The sequence below is a fragment of the Argiope bruennichi genome, chromosome 6 (genome assembly GCF_947563725.1).
Source record: "Argiope bruennichi chromosome 6, qqArgBrue1.1, whole genome shotgun sequence".
Taxonomy (NCBI): Eukaryota; Metazoa; Arthropoda; class Arachnida; order Araneae; family Araneidae; genus Argiope; species Argiope bruennichi.
The window spans coordinates 112,301,059-112,324,363 of NC_079156.1; the positions used below are offsets into that span (position 1 = coordinate 112,301,059).

At 32.6% G+C, this 23,305-nt stretch overlaps 1 protein-coding gene across 2 annotated transcripts in view; it reads right to left on the bottom strand.

Moving 5' to 3' along the window:
* Positions 1–23,305, bottom strand: part of LOC129972405 (pleckstrin homology domain-containing family O member 1-A-like) — an 87,281-nt gene that overhangs the window by 23,817 nt on the left and 40,159 nt on the right. For both annotated transcript variants that reach the window (XM_056086528.1, XM_056086530.1), the window contains exons 3-5: positions 15,187–15,321; positions 8,714–8,869; positions 3,961–4,065 (exon numbers count right to left, since the gene is read on the bottom strand). In XM_056086528.1, the coding sequence (XP_055942503.1) occupies positions 3,961–4,065; positions 8,714–8,869; positions 15,187–15,321 (396 nt within the window). The remainder of the gene's footprint in view (positions 1–3,960; positions 4,066–8,713; positions 8,870–15,186; positions 15,322–23,305) is intronic.

A 23,305-nucleotide genomic window follows, 5' to 3' on the forward strand; every position in this document is an offset into this window, starting at 1 on the left:
CATTTTGAACCGCGGTCAGATGACGAGGACGACACCCGAGCTGGGAAAAACGCGTCTAAAATACAAATTCTTTTTTCGGATACTATTAGTTTCATGGCAGGCACTAATCGTCAAAAAACTCGGATCCAAACCTAGGATTTTTTTTTTATAGATTTGATTAGTTTTTGATTCGAATTCATCAGAAATGCCAGATTTTTTTAATTTTTTTTTCTTTTATTGTTGGATTTTTTTTATTAAGAAAATAATAAAATATGATCTACATTTTGTTTTATTTTCGTTAATTCGAACGCAAAATTAAAATTGTATTTTTTATTTGTAAATTATTTTTGTTAATTAAACGCCTCTGTACCTTTTCTAGGCTCTTCAAACTCTCGCATATTTTACAAGTGAACAATATTTCCAATAAAAAAATCAATACATATTTATAATAATAATAATATTGTATAATACTAAAATCTTAATATCGTAAATCAATAATTCGTAATAATTGTATATAATATACAATAATAAATATACTAGTTAAAGCTTTGAATGCACGAGATGTGAATTGTATTGTTTATTTTGAAGCTTTATTGCGATTATTATTTATTAAATTCAAAGTGCAGCAATCCTGTTTTTATAAACATTTAATTTATTGAGATTGGATTGGATGTAATAATTCTCTGGAAATCGAAACCGCACCGAAAACACAGTTCACTAATCGAGTTTCTATTTAATTCCTTAAGTTCCAACGTAAAAAACTGGTAAAACAGTAGGTAAAAGTACTATAATAGTAAATTTAAATTTCACTAAAAATTCCGATTTTCTTCAAGAACGGAAATAAATTTTTATGGGGTCTTTCTCCTATAAGGAAAGACAAGTTAAAATCAGAGGAGTTAAAGTTAATACGGTCTCTATAAAAGTCCGAACACTCAATTAAAATATGACGTATAGTCAAAGGAGCATTGCATGAACCGCACACAGGTGGAGATTCACCGAATAGTAAGTGTCTGTGTGTGATACGTGAATGGCCGATACACAGTCGAGTTAAAATGACATCAAATTTTCTGTTGAAAGTTGAAGTCCATGTCGTAATATACGGTTTTACTTCGTGGAGTTTATTATTTACTTCTTGATTCCAGTCATTTTGCCAAGTCTCCAGCATCCACTTACGTATTGTGCTCTTTATATCAGTGTAATGAAGAGGCTGCGGGCGATATGTAGTAGCAAATTTAGCTGCAGTATCTGCCTGTTCATTACCTGTTATGCCGACATGCGCTGGTATCCATGAAAATAAAATTGTAAAGCCTCTCCTATGCAGATGGGATTGCAAACGCTTGATTTCCCGTGTAAGACTATGAGAATTCTTACCACCATTCTCGATCTGATCCTAATATTAATGATCTACTCACTCCATGTTCACCTGGCTGCCCAGGAGCTATAGAATTTATTGAGATTATTGTTTTTAAAATTGTTAAATGTGAATTTCAAATGCCTCTAATAGAATCCCAAGGTTTTGGTAGACACTTCTAATACGATTCAAAAAGAAGACAAATTGATAGAATTACCATGAACTGATTTAGAGTAAATAAAAGAGTTAGTAAATAAAGAGTAAAACACAAAAATAACTGAATATTTAATTTTTTTTTTCAATTCAGTCCAATCTTAATCCAAGGAAGAAACTCCTCAATCGCAAATTAAGACAAAAATAACAACAGCACTAGATGAGAGTCGAACCACATTGATTACAGTAGCAACAAGTGGATAAAAAAATACAATTCCAGATATTGTTGATTAGTCAAACCGAATAATAAGCATTGCTTTAACCAAAAATATGTAAAGAACAAACTAAGCTATTGGCTATAAAATAAAATGAAGCATCGATAATATGTAAATAAGGAGTCCATTTGAATGTGAAAGTGCGTAAAACATCTGTTAAAGACACACACACACACACCAGTTGCGATTTAGCATATCAGTCCAAACCTGGCCATAAATGGGGTCGTATATTAAATTTGCGGGGTCTTCTCAAACACTCTTAAGGGAGTTATCATTGGGGGGGGGGAGTCTTTACCCTTTGCAAGCAAAGCTTCATTTAATAGACCAGCAGAAGAATTTTAAAAAGAATAATTTAAAACTTTAATAAAAAAATAATGCAATTTAGCTTTAAGATAGTACGTCAAAAGTAGTTAATAAATGCATCTATTATTTTTAAACTGTGATAGGGTAAGCAATGAACTATCCCAGTACAGGACGCTGTCTCGTGAGATTTGATTATAATTATGGATATTTTTACTTTTATTTTTAGCTGCTTGAAAAACTTTTCTTTAATCTAGTATTAAACGTTGATATATATATTGTTGATTTTTGTGTTCGGATTGCGTTTAACAAGGAGAAATAACGATAATATATAGAACATCTCCTAAATGAGGAGATTTTTATATTTACGATTATTTTATATTTTAATTTTTTTATATACACGATTATTTTATATTTTAATTTTTTTAATGCTTTTACCAACTGGCCTTAGGATAAGCTGGTTGGCGAGAGTGGTAATTTTTTTAAAAATCAAAAACTGTTAGGAATTTGATTTTAGCTTTAAGGTATTATGTCAAAATTAGTACAGCATATCACTTTCTTATTGATTTTCCACCTTTCGAATCGTGGCAAAGTTTCACAGGCAAAAACACAACCACGATTGCAATAAATAAATAAAAATTGAAGGCGATTCGAGCTTTTAATTCGGAACACCGTAGTACAATAATTTTTAGGAATGATTCGATTATCTCTATTTTGTTTTTAAAATTGACGCTAAATTACATAGCGACGATAATGCGAATACGGAAAAATTATTGAGCGTCATATAATGTGCGTAAATAATGTACAGTAAAAGAATTAAAACTACCGTTCTAAAAAAAAATTCACAATATTTCTAAAGTTTAAAAAAATTTAAATGTTTTATGAAAATAAAATTATTGTAACTAAAAAAACCCTCCTTATGGTTAAGTAATACTAAGTTTATATTATTTATTATAACAAACACCATAATGTAATATACTCGCATATCCACTATGGAATAGCCGAATTTCTTTATTTTAAATATCATAATATGTCTCGAAACTATTAAAGTAAAATATTAACAAACGATAGCTCATTAATTTAAAATCTAATTAAATTTTTGAAAAAAATCCTCTTTATAGTGAACACGTAGCACCCAAGGAGTAATAACTACGAGCCAAATTTGGCAACTCTAAGTACAACAATCCATCTAGTATTTTAGATTGAAACTTTTTTAATCATGCTAGCCGCTAATTACATCAATTTGTTAATTTATAATATTATCATGTCAAAATTTAAGAAAATCTGATCTACAGACATAATAGTAGAATTTACAGGACAAAAACACATATTTCTTATTCAGGAAGTTATAATGTTTTTTTTCTTTTCAATTATCATTACAATCTATATTTCATTATATTAACCCTTAAATACCCGATTTTTAAAAAAGTGATTTTAACTTTTTTTAAATTTTCATTTTTAAATAAATCATGAGAAAAATACTTTAAAAATTATATTTTGTTTTAAAATATGATTTAGGCTAAGAAATCTTGGAATTTGTATAAATTAAAAAAAAAATCATAAAAATAGCAAATATAGATTTAAACACTTTTTTTTTCAAATAGCAGTTTTTAATTAAACTTTATAGAATTAAATATGATCTTCTCAATAGTACAAAACAAAAAGGGGCATGCAATTACAGAAAAAAAATTATTTATTTACTTATTTTTCCCGTCAGCACTGCCGCGTACATGCTGTAAATTGATTTAACGTTTACAACCTCTTGATTTAACATCCTATTGGCAACAACAAACATTAAAGTTTTAAAATTCATTCTCATGTTTTAGAAGACAAAACGGGATACGCAGCTGAAAAGCAACTCTTGGCATTGAAGGGTTAAGTAAAAAAACTGAATTTACTCACTGCAGGCATCATGGATTTCCTCTGAGGTAATCTTCGTCCTTGGGGTCCCCGTGCTCTATCCTTTGTTGCATTGACTAGGCAGGCAGTGCTGGTTCCCTCGGATTCCTGATCAAGAGTCGAAGATTCCATGGTCAAATACACACACAAACACAACACAACAAATAAAGACTTAACGCTGCCAGTCTCGCATGAATTCTCGCAGCGGCGATCAGATAAAACCGCCACCAGGCCTTATCTCTATTAGAGAACTACTGATAAACAAAAAACCGATTTGTCAGCCACAGATGAAGGGTCAGGAGAAGAAAGGTTCGATATCGCCGGAATTCGAAGATTTTATGTTTTTTTTTTATCAATGTAAATGTTCGCCAACGAGAGTTAATTAAGAAAAAGGGCGGTGCAGTGTAAAAATGGAAACAACCAACTTGATATCAGTTGATGACAGAACAGTTTTTGCGTTTGAATGTGTTAAACGAGAAGCACGCTCTTTTGTCCAAGGTTTTGCTCTTTTTTTCATTCATTGTTTATTTCGGGATCCACTTGAAACGGCCGCCTCAGTATCAAAGTGATTAATGAAACCCGGCACAGCGATAGTGCTTGAAAGCTTTTAATAAAGGAAATTTGAACGCAGGATTGTAAAATAATGACACACTTGAATTCATGCTTTGGTGAATATGTCTTCTTGATTATTATTTTGAATTCGATTGTCTTTTTTGATTATTATTAAGTGTTCTACATCATTATATAATAATTTTGAAGCAAAATCAAGGCCATCAGTGAGTTGTAAGAGGATATCATACAGAGGGATTTAAAATTTAAATAGTTTGACTGAAATTTCGGATGGATGTTCTGCTGACTCTACGTGGATATATCAAGTCATCAATGTACAAAATGGTTACCTGATACAAGTCAAATGCGCAATGTCAGTCTAATTTTGAATCCACAGCGCTTTTTGCTGAAATAAAAAGAATCACTTGGTGTTATGCCGGGTCAGCGCATACAAAGGCAGTAGGCAGCGCATGCGCAGAAAGAGACTGATTGATGTTTGCCACAATTTCATAAGATAGATTCAGGCATTTCATGCTTGGCTATAAACTGCCGTTTTGGCGTCCCTGCGTGTTTCTTTTTAATGATGGATATTAAAATGATGGATATTTACACAAAGAAACATGGTAAAATAAAATAAAAAGGTAAACATACATAAATGTGGAATATTATAGAAAAGAAATGGCAAATAAAATGAAAAAAAACACAACCTCGCATCAGAAACAAAAAAGGGCAAAAAATATCGGAATTAATCCATGATAAGTAATCAGTTTTTTTCTCGCCAAAAAAATTAAAAAATCTACAAATGCATGCTCAGTAAGAAAAAAAAAAAAAAAAAAATACAATACAGCCGCATGTTGGTGTCCGGTCGGGACAAGTACTTGCCATGGACCGAACAACATTTTTCAGCCTTTCTACGCATGCGTTGCCTACTGGCCGTCTTATAACTGTCCGAGTGTAAGCCTAGTTTTAGTATACAACGTAAGATCACATATAGTTTGAAGACTTTGTAGTGACAGTGGTCATCTGATTTTGAAATCACGTGAATTGATAATATTGACCATGATGAATAAGTTAAATTCTGAAGAAATATCCAAGGCCTACACAAGACAAATTCAATTAATCTGAAGTAATTCTTTCTTGTCTGTTTAACCCCCGGGGGGCACCTCGAAATGAGGATGAGATACTTCCGGCATGGTGGTTGGATCTCGCCACCCTGGAGGGTACACTAATAGGTGGGGGATCTGACTCCTCCCATCGATGACGGGACATACTTCCTTCGGGGAGGGTTGTACCGTGGCCGGTGTCGGCCCTTAAGACTCAACCACAGTTCCCGCCAATGTTGCTGTTGCGGCGGTCTGGTCATTCAGTTTTTATGGTTTAAATCCGTGTACCTTCGTGGCGGGTCGGAGAGTTAGATGGCTGACTTTCTTGTTTGTTTAAAAATTAAGTGCTTTCAAATCTTTCGTAATTAGTATGGAATTATGTTCTTTAATAATTTGAAATTCTGATTTGATTTAAAATCGTTAATTGATTCTAATTTTGACAATGCATCTATTTGTTTCATTGTAGCTGTTAAGTTATAATTTCGGCATTCAGTTAAAGAGAAATAATTGATACCTGAAAACCCCTTCTGGTTTTCAAATCTCACGTTCTGTTGTGAAAATAACTTGCTCCTATACACTTGGCTACCCTTCCCATGACTTTAGAAACAATGCCCATGAAACGTTACTGAAAGGATTGTATTTATTTCAAATTTAAACTCTTTCTTCCACAAGAACGCCTCATAAAGTGAACTTGATTCGTGTCAACATGTTTTGCGTTCACCTCCACATGTATGCAGAGTTAACGGAGTATACTTTTTTAATCATGTTTCATTCTAGTTAAGTTCATTACCCACTGAGACCATTTCAAGCCTCACTGAACTAAGCGGAAACAAGCTGAAAGATAAAAAGTAACGATCTTTTGACACCTAAATTAGTTCGGTCATGAACGCGTTCTCTTGAAATCATGCACTCGACCGCAAAGATTGTTGTGTAAACAAAGCAGTGTCCTTTTTCTTTTGATACGAACGAGTTCACGAGTGGTTGAATGTATTATAGCAAAAATGGCACAAGTTCATGCAACACAGAAATACTGAATAATTGTTTTTTAATTCTATGTCCTTATAACATTGTTTTTTAATAAATGGCCTACATGTCAGTCATTCACCGATAAAGAAGAAATTCAATAAAAATTGCTTCTAAATTTTTTATTTTCCCGAAGAATTCAAGGTGTTAATAAGAATTTGAATGTTTTAGACCTGCTTACATCTAAAGAAGAAAAAAAAAATTTTTTAAAATAATTAATCTAAAAAAATAATACAGTTTTAGTGTACACTTCTATTAATGATGACGAAATTGCACCAGATGCATTCTCTTTTGTTGCTTTATCCTAAATTATTCTTAATTTCAACTTGAAATCAGGAATTATAAAAGAAAATAAAATAAAAATCTATAAAAAAAGATTTTGAAATTAATAATCGTCATGGATAAAAGGTAAAAATTTCACTGCAGCGAAGGTTCTTTTTCGAATCATTAAAAAGGTTGAAAGTCTAAGATTATGATGAAAGAAAAAGGCCTATTTCATATATATATTTCTTAGATGTATATTTATAGGAATATATTTCTTAGATGTATATTTATAGGAATATATTTCTTAGATGTATATTTATAGGAATATATTTCTTAGATGTATATTTATAGGAATATATTTCTTAGATGTTCAAACCAAAGGCATTGCTGCAGTAATTGAACAAAATTTTCTTAAACTATGCAAACTCTTTATATTGAAGTTAATATGTACTTTCCATAAGTTCTAAGTTAAGAAGATTTATAATAACATTTCTTTGAAATATGTCATGCGGTTTTTATTTATTATAGTAAAAAACAAAGCTTTAATTAACAATTCTTGACATTAATTAACAATTATCTGAGAAAACTTTATCTATATTTATAAAATAAAACGTTGAATAATCTATATAAAATAAACCGTGCTTTAGCATATGAGCGTGTGTGTGCCTGCGATGTCCAGACAAATCAATAGCACTTAAAGTCAAGAAATTTCTCACACAGTAATCTTAATAGTGACCCAATGCACCTCGGAGCTAAAATTTTAAAATTTGTTGAAAAAAGATTTTATTTAGTGTTTTGCTTTATTTTGGATGATTTTTTGCATGTAAACAAACAACTGCTGTCTTTCGAAATTTATTTTGCACGTATGACTTTCACGTTCCATTTTAAACAACACCAGGGCTACTTTGGGATTGATCTTGTCATTTTGAAACGCGACCAGATAACGAGGACGACATCTGATAAGGCATTCCCCTTCTCCAAACTTCTGCATCATTTCAACGGGAGGACATTGGATCCCCGACGGACTTAGCATACCCCAGATATACTTATACATAATTGTGTTTGTTCTTCTGGAATCCTCTAGTCCCGAAAACAAGACTTTACGATCAAGTTGTCGCGGTTCATAGTGAATATTTGTAAACAAGGCTAGGGCAGAATATTCTTGCTAGTTAAATCCAGTGGATTCCAAAATTTAATTGGTGTGGTTATATGTATCGTCGAAGTGTATTGATCTCAATGCTAGATTTACGTATAAGCTATACTGGTTATAGCTAACAGCTGCCATTTTTAGGGGACCCCCTTCCAAAAAAAAATGTCCAAATATATTAAATGTATAAAGGACACAATATCTTACATAGTTTAAGATCTCATCAAATCCAATATTGAATGATTTCAACAGCAATTTAAAATAGCATTACTGTTTACTTTTTAGCAATAAATAATAACAAAAAGGCCTTACTGTCGTTCCGATAATAAGGAATTTCACATTTTTCTTTGTGCAAATTTTATTTGTTTCAAATGCACCCTTTTAATAAAAGGTTGAGTTCTTTTTTTGTACAACTTATCAAAGATGCTATCTATTTTATTTGCTGCTACTTTTAATACAAATGTCTTGAATTAAATCAATGTTTTACATTTTTATCTAAGCATTCTACAGGATGCTTAAAATTCATGCATTTCCTTCAATGCATTTAATTATAACTTTTTTTACATCAGAAAAAGAAATCTGTAAAATATTTATTGTATTTTTCAGTATATCAAAAACGAAAGTGCAACTTTTAATTATCTTGACATTCAAAACAAAGATGGCGCCTCACCTGCGAGGAAGTGCTGAGGTCCGGAGATTTCCCCTCCAGGTGGCGCTTCCTGCTCGGCTTCCGGCGGCTGACCCGCGCTTCCGCAATGGCAGTCTGGATGGCTCGAATCCAAGACTGCATGTCGTCGGCCGATTCGGCGGCGAACTGATGCCGATTCTGAAAAACACAACAAAACGACAATTGTGATGAATTGCCTCCTACAAGCAGTCTCATTTCTTGAAGTGTGGCAATTAAACTTCATTGTGAAGACTTCACTCACAAGTAAGAATGAGCAAAAGAATGCATTTTGTTTTGTCTCAAGGCGTGGGATGTTCCTTAGAATAGTTTTTAGATTAATTTATAGCTTTATAACAAGGCAATTACATTTTTATTTTTTTCATTTAAGGAAAATTATCGTTTGAGGCAATCATTCGAATTTAAATTTCTTCTGAAGAGAACAATTAGGGTTTTTTTTTTTTTTTCTGTTTTAGATTGAGAGTGGGAAATAAAAGAATGCCTTATATTAACCTTTTGTACCCGGATGGTTCCTCTCAGACACCATTGAAGACGGTGCATCATTTTGACGTTTTATTTAATTATTGTTTTAAATCTGATTGTTAAAAATACCAACAAAGTGGTAAGAAAATGTAGATTAATTTTTCAGGGAAACTCAATTTAAAACAATAGATAGGTATTTCCATTTTCTCTAGATTGATATATTTTAATTTAAATTCTAATTAATTTACAAATTTTTATCTTAAATTATTTTATGTTAATTTCATTCTAAAAATGTTCTCTTATTACTTTATTTAATTCCTACTTTTTAAAATAAATAATTCTACACGCGCTCTGGAAAACTGATGACTTAAGCATTTCCCCCACTCAGAGCGAAGGGATAAAAATTGCTAATATTTACCACATTATTTTAAAAATACCTAAGATTCCCTTGCTTAAATCCACACTTGGCAAATAAATCCCTATCAAAATTCATAGTAAAATAACTGAAAGGACAAATTTCAGTCTCTTTTGTTCTTGTGTCGTTGTAGACTGATGCATCGCTTATCGCTTTTTCTCTGTACAAATTATGATTTCTATGGTGAAATAAATCGGAGCTAAAATTTCAAAAGTTTTTTTCTTTTCGGCCACTTATCTACAAAGTTGCACACGCACATACATACATATACATACACACACACGCATATACATACACACATATACATAAACAAACACGCACATACATATACACATATACATACAGATACACGCATACACACACACATATACATACGCACGAACACACATATACATACAGATACACGCATACACATACACGCACACACATATAGATACAGATACACGCATACACACACACACATGTACATACACACGCACACACATATACATACAGATACACGCATACACATACACATACACATACACACATATACATACACATACACGCACACACATACACACATACGCACACACATATACATACACACACACGCACACACATACACAAATACACACACACACACACACACATATATATATACACACACACACAGATATATGTATATATATACACACATACACGTGTGTATGTTTGTGTTTGTTTTGCATATAAATGTATTTACAAAGAGTTAAATAACTTCAGTCATTTTTTTCCCTTTGCGTTTCGTCATATTAGACTAGAAACAAAATGACATTATGTAAAGACATTCCTATTAACACCATTAACAAAATTGCCAATATCATATGGAAATAATGTGGCATATTGTATGTGGCATGCATATGAATTATAATATGCTCGGTGAAGAACATCTATAAATAGAAATGGATGGAATAATTGCAAAAAAAAAAAAGAAAGAAAGAAAAAATCTTAAGAATGAAAAAAAATTTTAAAAAATAATGGCATCAGGTTTAAAATTTTAATTTTTCCTGACAATATCTAATTATGTTACTTGCACGACCGCTACTCTTATCAGAATCGCACTCGTTTGAATTTATAGGTATATTTAGCTTAAGATAATTTCGTCCGTGTTAATTAAAATTATAAGACATCCTCACATTTCAGGATTATTCAAAACTCTTTCGAAGACTATTTCAGTATTTAAAATTATCATTCCATAAATAGTTCCATGTCAGAAACTGCAGAAAAAATAATTCATAAAGCAACATCTTTTGAGATCGAAAAATATTTTATTACGAGTTCGAGTCAACAACATTTGGAAGTCAAATGTCATATGGAAAGGTAGAACTTACGGTTTCATTATCTAAACAAGGTTTTACACCGAGAATTACCATTAATATGGGAATGAGAATCTACGGTATGGTACTTTGTTCATGTTTCCTGAAATGGTTACATTAAAGGCAACGGAGACGAAACTACCTCCATTTCCATGGCTGAAATTACCTTCTATGGGAAGGATGGCTGTATTGGGGCCAGTTACGGTCATTCAAACACAATCTTAGTTTTTAAACTTGTAGCGAATTGATATGAGCGAGGATAGAACCTTGGACTTTGTGATTTTCAGCCCAGTAACATGACCACAATACAAAAGCAATTGCTCGGGTAGTGTAGCTGTTAACTGGCTTATAAGCTATTCACCACAGACTCTCCCTCTAGTGAGTCGGAAGTGAGACGAACGATATGGCTGTTGAGTGGTGATGTATTAGCTGTTGATTCTAATGCGCCTGTACCCATTTGAGTAGCGCCAAGCGTTATGACGAGCGTGTGTGGTTACTGATGCTGTTGCTGCATTAAGTGAGTCTGACGACATTGAGTTGCTGCAGCCCTTTTGTGTCGCTACGTCAAGTGAATCTGACGACTTTGGGTTGCTGTGGGTAGACGGCGTCACAACAGCTGTACGAAGGTTGAAGGTTCATCTTCCGAGGTCACTAATGCGGGGGATTGGAATGAGCGAGGATAGAACCTGGGACCTTGTGGTTTGCAGCCCAGTAACATGGCCACAATACAAAAGCAATTGCTCAGGTAGCGTACCTGTTAACTTGTTTATAAGGTATTCATCACAAACTCCTTGTTGTCGGAACAGCAGCTTTTTGACTAACCCGAATGCTTGTGCAAGGCTGGAGTAATTCCGATGTGTCATTATCTAACCAAGGTTTCAAAGTGCAAGCCTCATCTCCAATGATTCTCACGTAGCTTCAAAATGGACAATAATTTAACAAATCAGTCAAAGCTTATACAATCAATTTATTTATGAATTTCAAATCACCGATGTAAGAAATTATGTCGTATGATCATAAATCATTTTTATGACCTTATTATAATGCTTTTAGAACATCCCCTAAATTTAAGCTGTGAAATGGCAGGTTCCTTTTGGTGTTCTTTAAAATTCGAAGAAGAATGATCATGTGATATTTCATCAATCATATATAAAACAACTATGTATGCTGGAATATAATCCTGGTTATGCGTCAGTTTCAAACGGAGTGATGTAGTTAGTGGCTCTAAGTCCATATGATCTAATCATATAATCAGAAACGTATTTATAATCTTCAGTTGGCATTTTCAGTTGGTCAAAGTGAGCCCTAGGTTACGAACAGGTATTTTTCTCCAGGGGAGGGGGGAGGAAAACCTCTAAAAACAACAAGGAGATAGTAATGACCTGGTGATAAATTTCGGTTATTTAGGTTCCAATTCAACAATTTAATCCATCGAAAAACCACCTGTAAGCGTGGTTCTTGAACACTAAATCCGCCAGGCCAAATGTCCTTGCACTGGTGTAGAGCGGAAGTTAAGGAGAGGAGGATGCTGGCTCAGGTGGCATTTGGCCATTGTTCGAACTTTTTTTTTGTTCACGTAATTATGTTACTTATAATTTTTATTTTTATTGTGTAAATATTTACATGCTGTTGTTGTAGCAGTGTCTATGCATCCAGTGCTAGTGCAAAAGATTAGAGTCCTCCAAAAGCCTTGGTGACAAGATCTGCAAGTTCTGGAGCCCGATGGCTATGGAGGATTTCGATTGGGGATGCTCAAAGTTGAAAGAGGGAACCGATAATGGCCTGGCAGTCAAAAACATGATCTGGAGTGAGTTGCGAATGGGGACAGTACTTGCAGATGGGATAGGATTTTATATTGGTTTCTGAGATCTTCATGCCTTTGAAATGTCCAGTATAAAATCCTAGCTATTGTAGAGGAAAGGTTTCTTGGGCACTTTATATGCTAAATAGGTTCATTAATGTTATTAATAGATGGCGCTGCATATATTCTCTAAACTATATAGTTTGAGAGTGAGTGGCGGGCACATGTATGTCACTTCCGTGTCTGTTTTGGAATATATTGATGGAATTTGGCACACCTCGCTCTTAGTTAGCAGCAATATTGCATCTGAAATGCATTGTGTTATTCTAATTATTATGTGCTTTTCGTTCATATTTTATGTGTGTGCGTGATGTCAAATTGTAAAAATAAAAACCAAAGGGCAACCAAGCATTGTTTATTGGATAAAAATCTTAATCAGCTACACTTCCATTGCTTCGAAATGTGACATAAATATAAATAACTAAATAGCAACGAGTAATTCGATTCTAAAGCGTATAAAGTATTTCTATTAGGTTTCATAGAATATCGATAAAGACCATAGTAGAGGACAGAATCAATAACTTCTTCTTCTTAATCGTATTTATCTGCCATTTCATGCTTTAACACTGAAGGCTCTTATATTAGTGCAAAATAGGATGTGGTGACAGCTTATAAGCCAGTTAACAGCTACGCTACACACGGGCAATTGCTTTTGTATTGTGGTCATGTTACTCGGCTGCGAACCACAAGTTCTATCCTCGCTCATTTCAATTCGTCACATTGGTGACCCGGGCGTGATTCTTCAACCTTCGTCAGATTCACTTGGTGCAGCAATCCAAAGTCGTTAGATTTACTAGACGCAGCAACACACAGCCGTCAGATTCACTTGGCGCAACCGCAAACACACACACACGCGCGCGCGCCAACTCAAATGAGTACAAGCGCATTAGACTGAACAGCTAAATACATCACCACTCAACAATCATATCGTTTGTTTCACCTCTGATTCACTGGAGAGAGAGTTTGTGGTTAAAAGCTTATAAGCCAGTTAACAGCTACGCTGCACGGGCAATTGCATTTGTATTGTGGGCATGTTACTCGGTTACGAACCACAAGATCCCAGGTTCTTTCCTCGCTCATTTCAATTCGCCACAAGGGATGAGGGAAATGAGATTTTCGTTTATGCTGATATCGTCTTTGAAAATGATTCAAAATTATGGTATCAATTATCAATAGTTCTTACGAGACTTTTAAACTGGATGTTAATCGGATAAATCGCATCAAATCAATTCGTAACAGAAACAGTTAGAGAGTAAAATAGAAAAAAAGATAATATCTTATAAGCATTTTTCTATTTTAAATGCGGTAGAGTGGAGCAAAATCTGTTAATAACATTTCTTATGAATATAGATAAAGAAGCCAAAGAGAATATTTGAAAATCCATAATCATAATCATGTCGAAATTACTCCCGCCCTGCCTAAACATCCTGAGTAATCTGACAGGGAATCGTCACAACATCATGGAAGCGGGAAACTTTGGTTCAATCTTAATGGTTATAACCATACAAGGTATAACTCCTTCTATCAGATCTACCCGTAATGGAAATGAAGATAATTCAACTTCACAGCTTTAATTTACCATCCAAGAAGCGAGAGTCAGTCATGAAATCGGACTCACATTCTCATATCTCCTTTGTGGAAATTATTAATAACCATAACCATTAACTGACTATTCCGACCCGCCCTTAGGTAAACGGATTAATCTAAATTGACTGGACCATCCCGATAGCAACACTGGTGAAAACGGTGGTTGTGTCGTAAGGATCATCACCGGCCACGGCACAACTCTTCCCTAGGGAAGTACGTCCTTTCATCGATGGGAAGTATCTAACCCCCCTTCTTTCTGTATTCGTAAGGGAAGCGAGAACCAACCACCACACAGGAAGCTGCGCATTACCAGCGCTTGAAGAAAGCCATTCTTATTTAATGAATTCAGTTTCGAATTCTAATAAGATTGTGTACTTTAGAAAATAACTATTGCAACTGAATCGAATTAAATATTGCATCCCATTAATAAAATGTTATTATTATTTCTGGCCTTTAGACCGTTTTTAAACATGTATAAAGCAGACAAGGTAGTTTTCTTTTTCAACAAACACTTATAAATTAGACCTAGGATCTAAATATGAAAATGAAACGAAATCTCGTATTCTGCATTTTTATACACCAATATAAATAAAATATAAAAGTATTTAAAAAACGGCTAGCCTCGTAGCATATTAAAAAAAAAATTATTATGAAAGCACTTTTGATTTCAATAGAGATTTTCCGAAATTCATTACAGTCACTTAACGGCTCATAACCGAGTGAAATAAACTTCCGTGTCACTTGAAATAGAGATTGAAGAGACAAAGCAAATTGAAAAAGATGTGTTTGAGCTTACATCAAAGAATCCTCTGACGGAAGTCCCAATGATGAAGACGTACGGGTTCTTTTTGTCTTTGGGGTTGTTCTCCTCGCACACGTCGTAGTAGTCCAGATTGACCACCCCGCAGGTCTTCTCATTGCCTTTGCTTTGCTGTAAAAAAAAAAGAAAAATATATTAATTATGATACATAATTAAATATAATTATTATAATACAAAATTAAATGGACGCTGGAAACATTTTAACGAAGAATAAGTCTGAATGACTGGAATACGGCGACTGCATTGGCAGGAACTATGGTTAAATCCTAAGCACCATCACTGACCACGGTACAACCCAGCCAGTAGGAGGCACGTCTGTCATAGGCAGTCTATAGCCAACTCTACACCATTTATGTACCAACAAATCACTTTAGAACTAATAATCACATCAGTAGTCTCTCACGCCCATTTTTAAGGTGCCCTCCGGGGGGGTGTGACCAAGTCATGTGATAAACTTCATAACCGTTTTCTAATTCGTTATATATTGTCCGATAACGAGCTGTGATAATACGTTCCTTTTTCTCCTCTTCCAAAATTCAAAAATGCACAAGGGATTCTAAAATTAAATTGGAGCAGTGCACTTGTGCTTTACATGGGAATGAATATAACTAGCAGTACAAAATGGTTACATGAAACGGACGATAACTATTTTAACGATAGTACTTTTGAGTATTAAACTTTCTCTCATATGAAGTATGCAAAAAAAGAGATATTTATAAAATACTGGATTTTGGTCAATCTTCACGTTTCAAATTCACTTTGTATCTTAAGACAAAAATTATAAAACTTAAGGAGCTAGAGAAATGAAATTTAGCTTAAGGTTTTATTTTTAGAAATGTGCCAAATTTGGGGCCAATCCGTCAAGGGGTAGACTTAATCATTATGAATATTTAAGTTATGTCATAGAAATACGTCAAAAGCTAAATGAATGTGATATTTGAACCAAACTGTAATTATGTGTCTAATATAGGAATAAAACACATCAATGGATTGATTGTTTGTTTGTCTGACCATATGTATGCGTAAAAGATAATTCAAAAACATCACAAGCTACATATATGAAATACGGATGTCTATTCCTTTGGTATTCTAATTTCATATCCAGAAGAAAAAATTTATCAAATTCGAATCAATTGCCCGATATATTTTAAGATAATATTTTAGGATTCATTTGTTTGCCTTTATAATATTATTAAAAATCATAACTACAGCAAACGGCACACAACATGCACACAAAAAATACATTTAACATCGCATAAATGCAGCAATTAAAACAATGAAAAGTATCGGCTTAAAATATAACAAAATATAAGAATTCTCTTTTTAATTATTAAATAAGGGAAACAAAATTTTATAGAAATAAAATTGGTGTCAATGAAAAGCTAATTGTTTTAACCGTAAAAAGAATATAAACAGATTTTGAGCAATCATATGCTTCGAAGGGTTGAGTAAAAATGTTATTTCGATTTATTTTTAATTAAAAATTTAAATAAATTTCCGAAAACCCTTTCTTAGTGAGCACCTGCTACCTAAGATGTAAACTGCATTCCAAATTTAGTATTCTAGTTCATCTCAGCGAAGACTTAGCATGGTTTTCAAACATGCATGCTTCAATTTACAAATAGTATGCCAACCTATAAACATTAGTATATTAATACTTTTCAAAATAATGCCAAACAATTTATCGATATAATAAAAAGTAATTTTTCAATTAATGATGCCAAACTAGCAGTACTGCCCATTGGATCAACAGACATCAGTATGCATTTGATTTATCGTGACATGAACTTTTGAATCCTAACTAGTGGATAAGAGTTCTCCTATAAATTTCCTCGCACACTTCCTAATAAGGATGCTGTTTTCCCTTTTCTCAACATAAAAATTGCGTACTTTGAGCAAAGCCATGTATGTCACAAGGCTCATATTTTTATTTTCCTAGTCATGCACATGAGCATTTTGTGCTTCGTAATACAGTAAACAGCAAACAGAACCTATTCTGGAAGCCTTTTGTTGATCGACTTGGTCTAAAATTTGATTTAAAGCTACAACTTTGGTAACAAAATCGTATGTTAAATTTAATTTATTTAAATCTTTACAATTTTGAATACTCATGTTTGCACGCATTCGAATGCACAGACGGGCAGACGGTCAATCATTTGATGGATTCGCTTTAAAATTTGATAAGGAAATTAATTTTAGATGTAAAACTGTGTACCAAGTTTTATCCCTTTAGCGTTTTGTGTTTTTTTTAATTATGGTGTTTACTTGTATTTAGACGGATCGACAACTTCCTGTGTGTTTCATTCAAAATTTGGCAAAAGTTTCAATTTCTTTTTAAAAATGACGTACTAAATTTCATGCATCTAGCACAAATTATTCTTTAGTTATTGTATCCACAGACAATCATAATTCGAAAAATGATTTTCTTTTTTCTCGAGGAGGTTTGAAACATGCAAACTTGTCAAAATTTTAAGTAATATAATTACTTATATCTAAGCAAATACTTTTTGACGATTATAATATTTTCTCTTTGAATATGAAAAAAAAAAAATTGTTTAAGCTAGATTTTTAAAGGACGGAAACTTTGACAAATAATTTCAAAACCGCAAAAAAAAACATTTTTTTTGTTTGTTTATTTTTACATTTTTTAAAGAAAATGGCGCAACGTATTTCAGCCGAAGTATTTTGTTCCTTTCTTTGAAAAGAATCACAAACATACTTTCTTGCGTTCGCAGTTAACAAAGTTGTGCTCATGCGACCGTCTAGACACAATTCCTCATCCCTCTTGGGCATTCCTTTTTTGCGGCATTCGTTTTTAGGAAGCTTTTTATTTTTCTACTTTCTTAACAAAGACATTTTACATGATAATGCTGTTACCTGAATACTATCTATAAATTCTGTAATGCATCATACACATACATGAACCAAATATTTCTAAAAACGCAATACAGAGCATACAGTTGGACTTAGATATATCAAAGTTATCTTCAGTTATTTCTTGTATAATAATATTCACTAAGAAATGGTTTTTCAAAATTTTAGTTCAATTTTTAATTGCGTTGAGATGTTAATGCCTTTCAATAATTTGGAGTACATTATAGCATAAGCAACGTTTGTACACCATTTTAAATTTTAAAAATAAACTATTCAGAGATATCAGTTTTTAATTTCTCGTATACGAAGCACAAAAAGAGATACTACTGTAAAAAAAATCGAACCTGAGCTTTTGACGAATCTCCATATTTCAAATCTCCCTGAACGTGAAAAGCATATGATTTTGTTTGTCTGTCAGTGAACACGTTTGATCAAAAACGCTTTGAGTCGACGAATCTCTATGTTTCAAATCTCCCTGATCGTGAAAAGCATTGAATTCCGCCTATCTATCAGTGAACATATTTATTCAAAAACATTTTGAGTCGACGAATCTCCATATTTCAAATCTCCCTGATCGTGAAAAGCATTGAATTCTGCCTATCTATCAGTGAACATATTTATTCAAAAACGTTTTGAGTCGACGAATCTCCATATTTCAAATCTCCCTGATCATGAAAAGCATTGTATTTTGCCTATCTATCAGTGAACATATTTATTCAAAAACGTTTTGAGTCGACGAATCTCCATATTTCAAATCTCCCTGATCATGAAAAGCATTGTATTCTGCCTATCTATCAGTGAACATATTTATTCAAAAACGTTTTGAGTCGACGAATCTCTATGTTTCAAATCTCCCTGATCGTGAAAAGCATTGTATTCTGCCTATCTATCAGTGAACATATTTATTCAAAAACGTTTTGAGTCGACGAATCTCTATGTTTCAAATCTCCCTGATCGTGAAAAGCATTGAATTCCGCCTATCTATCAGTGAACATATTTATTCAAAAACGTTTTGAGTCGCCGAATCTCCATATTTCAAATCTCCCTGATCGTGAAAAGCATTGAATTCTGCCTATCTATCAGTGGACATATTTATTCAAAAACGTTTTGAGTCGACGAATCTCCATATTTCAAATCTCCCTGATCGTGAAAAGCATTGAATTCCGCCTATCTATCAGTGAACATATTTATTCAAAAACATTTTGAGTCGACGAATCTCCATATTTCAAATCTCCCTGATCGTGAAAAGCATTGAATTCTGCCTATCTATCAGTGAACATATTTATTCAAAAACGTTTTGAGTCGACGAATCTCCATATTTCAAATCTCCCTGATCATGAAAAGCATTGTATTCTGCCTATCTATCAGTGAACATATTTATTCAAAAAAATTTTGAGTCGACGAATCTCCATATTTCAAATCTTCCTGATCGTGAAAAGCATTGAATTCCGCCCATCTATCAGTGAACATATTTATTCAAAAACATTTTGAGTCGACGAATCTCCATATTTCAAATCTCCCTGATCGTGAAAAGCATTAAATTCTGCCTATCTATCAGTGAACATATTTATTCAAAAACGTTTTGAGTCGACGAATCTCCATATTTCAAATCTTCCTGATCGTGAAAAGCATTGAATTCTGCCTATCTATCAGTGAACATATTTATTCAAAAACGTTTTGAGTCGACGAATCTCCATATTTCAAATCTTCCTGATCGCGAAAAGCATTGAATTCCGCTTATCTATCAGTGAACATATTTATTCAAAAAAATTTTGTGTCGACGAATCTTTATATTTCAAATCTCCCTGATCGTGAAAAGCATTGAATTCTGCCTATCTATCAGTGAATATATTTATTAAAAAACGTTTTGAGTCGACAAATCTCCGTATTTCAAATCTCCCTGATCGTGAAAAGCATTGAATTCTGTTTGTCTATCAGTGAACACATTTATTCAAAAACGCTTTGACTTGGCGAATCTCCATATTCCAAATCTCCCTGAATCTGTCTGTCAGTGAACATATATGTTCAAAAATGCTTTGAGCTAGAATGAATAAAACGTAGAATATGGTCTTTATTACTTAAATTGTTGTTGTTGTTTTTCGTATGGATTTCAAAGAAATCCATAAGAAAATCCATAATCCATCATCTCTGGATGCATTTCCTTGAAATCCCTCCAGTCTGACTGCTCGGCTGTCCGAATATAAGTTAAAATGATAAGTAAAAAAACTAAGAGAATTGGATGATAAGCTGTAGGTATGTATAAAATTTGGGACCAAATCAATCAAGGGTTTAAACCATATGTCGGCCTGTACTTTCGCACGCATTAAATTACATTTCGCATACAGATTATTAAAAAACGCAATATCTTAAATATATGGAACTTGATATGTGATTCCATGCTTACAATTGTAATTCTGTGTCAAATTTTGGTTTTAAACAGTAGCAAAATAAAAAGTATCCAAAACACACATACTTTTGTATTAACCGCATGCTAGCGGTTAACCGCTAAAGATCGCTCTCTTACAAGCTCTTTCGTAACTACCTTTCGCTAATGGTATAAGGCTATAAGTGCTCAATTACCTTTATTAGAGAGTATGTAAAAATGTTCTATGAATCCACTCCAATTCTCTGGTTATTTTCGAATAATTTTTTTTTCAAAGTTTGGTTAATTTCGAATAATTTTTTTTTTTTTTTTTTCAAATTCTGATTATTTTCGAATAATTTTTTTTTCTCAAATTCTGGTTATTTTCGAATAATTTTTTTCCCCAAATTCTGGTTATTTTCGAATAATTTTTTTTCAAATTCTGGTTATTTTCGAATAAATTTTTTTTTTTTTTCAAATTCTGGTTAGTTTCAAATAATTTTTTCTTTAATTTTAATAGTTTTTTTAAAAATAATTTTAAGTATATTTTGTAATAATGCTTTTCATTTTTTATTACAGGATTTATACTCACGTTCACTGGTTATATTAAATTATTTTCTGTGACTTTTTTTTATCGTTATTCTATAATTTTGAGTGAATTTTAAAAAATAAAATAAAGATAGAAAGATCAAGTCGAAGCACTTAACATATTATGATATTTCAGACTAGAAATTCGAATTTCTTTTAGATTTTTGTTTCTCGAGATCCATTGAATGAGAGAAGAATTGAGCTCAAAGCTGAAAGTTGGAAAATAAATTTTAAAACATGGTACAATAATTAACGTTGGTTAGAAGCCAATTTTATATATAATTATTTAAATTAATTTTTTAAAACTATTTATTATATAAATTAATTAATTAGTTATATTTTCCAAATAAGTAATTTATATATCTGCATTCCCATTTTATAACTGTTGATAATCAGAACATGATGATTCAGCTTATTTTCTCTTATTGAATAATTTTAAATATACGAGAAATTTTTAATAAAATTATTGATTAAACTCGTAATAAAACTGAGTTTGTACTAACAATTAAGATTTGACTTTAGAATCAAGCAATTTTAAAAATTTTAAAGTGTGTCCGCTGCTATTCTTTCTTGTGATACAATTGATGTTTAAAGATACAGACAGAAAATTAGGAAATGTGTAACACAAACAGAAAGATGCAAACTTTCTAAAATAGTATGAGTTATACATTTAACAAAAGTTGGCGTTTAAAAAATTTCGCTGAAGAAGCATTAAGATTTAGTTATAATATTTAATTGAAATTTTTAACAACTAGTTATCCTTTTGATTCGATTGTTCACCAGATACGATTAGTTATATGAAGGGTGTCCTAAAATTAACGCAAGATTTTAATTTTCCTCCGTTCGTGCAGTAAAGTGTTCGCAATCCTATAAAAAAAACCATTAGACAGTTAAGAGTTTAGGGTTAGTAAAAATGGAGCGTAAACCGATAGAAAAACCTGTTTTCATTCAAGAGCAATATTTCAAAAATAATGAAAGTCTGGTGGCCACAGTTCGAAAATTTGAGAACTGGCAACCTAGATCGTGTGATTTAACACCATCGGATTTCTTTTTATAGGGTTATTTGAAGTCAAAGGTGAATGCCAACAAGTCCACAAGCATTGAAGGAGGAAAATTAAACGCTGCAACAACGAAATTCAGCCAAAATGGTCGATGAAAATGTCGACAAAAGAGTGCATATGTGGCAGCAAAGCCATGGAGGCCATTTGCCTTATGTGTTATTCCGAACATAACCTATCCTGTGTACTTTACAATTCAATAAAAATATAACAATTTTAAGAAAAAAAAACCTATTTTTTTATTTAATTCAAATCTAGCGTTAATACGTTGTTCTATCTTGTAATACTCCATTTTTACTAATTCTAAACTATCAGCTGTCAAATGTTTTTTTAATAGTTTCAACACTTTACAGCATAAATGTTTGCAAATTCAAATTCTGCGTTAAGTTTGAGACACCCTTTATAATCTGTCCAACAAATGCAGTGACATTTTAACAAGAATGAAGATTTTTTATGATTTACTCGTTATCGCAGCTTAATCTGTGATGACTTTCAAATATGCTATTTTTTTTAAAAAAGTATAACCAGACGAAGACTTCATATAAGTTCAATGCATTTATTTACTTCAAATAAGAGCACTTTTCAGAAATTTATCTATACTTTTGAAATATGGTAAGAGCTATTTTCCCCAGTCATCTTTTACAATGCAAATGAGAAGGAGATGATGTGTTTTTTGGGGTTAATAACATTTGATCGCGTCGAAAATTATTTGCTCCAAGTCGATTCGTCACTGACTTGAGTCATTCGAGTTCGCGGAACTGCCAGAAAACTGACGGTTGTCATGGCAATGACGTGATTCGATTATTTACGGTATCTGTAATTGAGCATGGCTCATCGTAAAATGAGTGTTGGTCAATTTAACTTGACCGTAAATAAAGAGTGGAAGGAAAATATTGCAAGCTGACATCTTTATGAAGAGAGTAAAAAAAAAATTCAAAGTTAGGGGAAAAAGGGTTAAAGTTGAGTTCAGTCAAATCGAGTCTAGAAATATGTTTTAAAACTGATATATAGTAATTATTTACTCAGTTGCATAATATGGGGACGGTGGAGATGCAATTCCGTAAATAATCTACAAAATGACCGAAAAATGACACAATGTACGGAAATGCATTTGAATATTTTTATTTACGATAAGAATCTATATAAAAAATTATGATTAAATAAACAGTAGCTTTATAAATTTAATAATTTGTTTCTTTTTTTTAAAGATTTT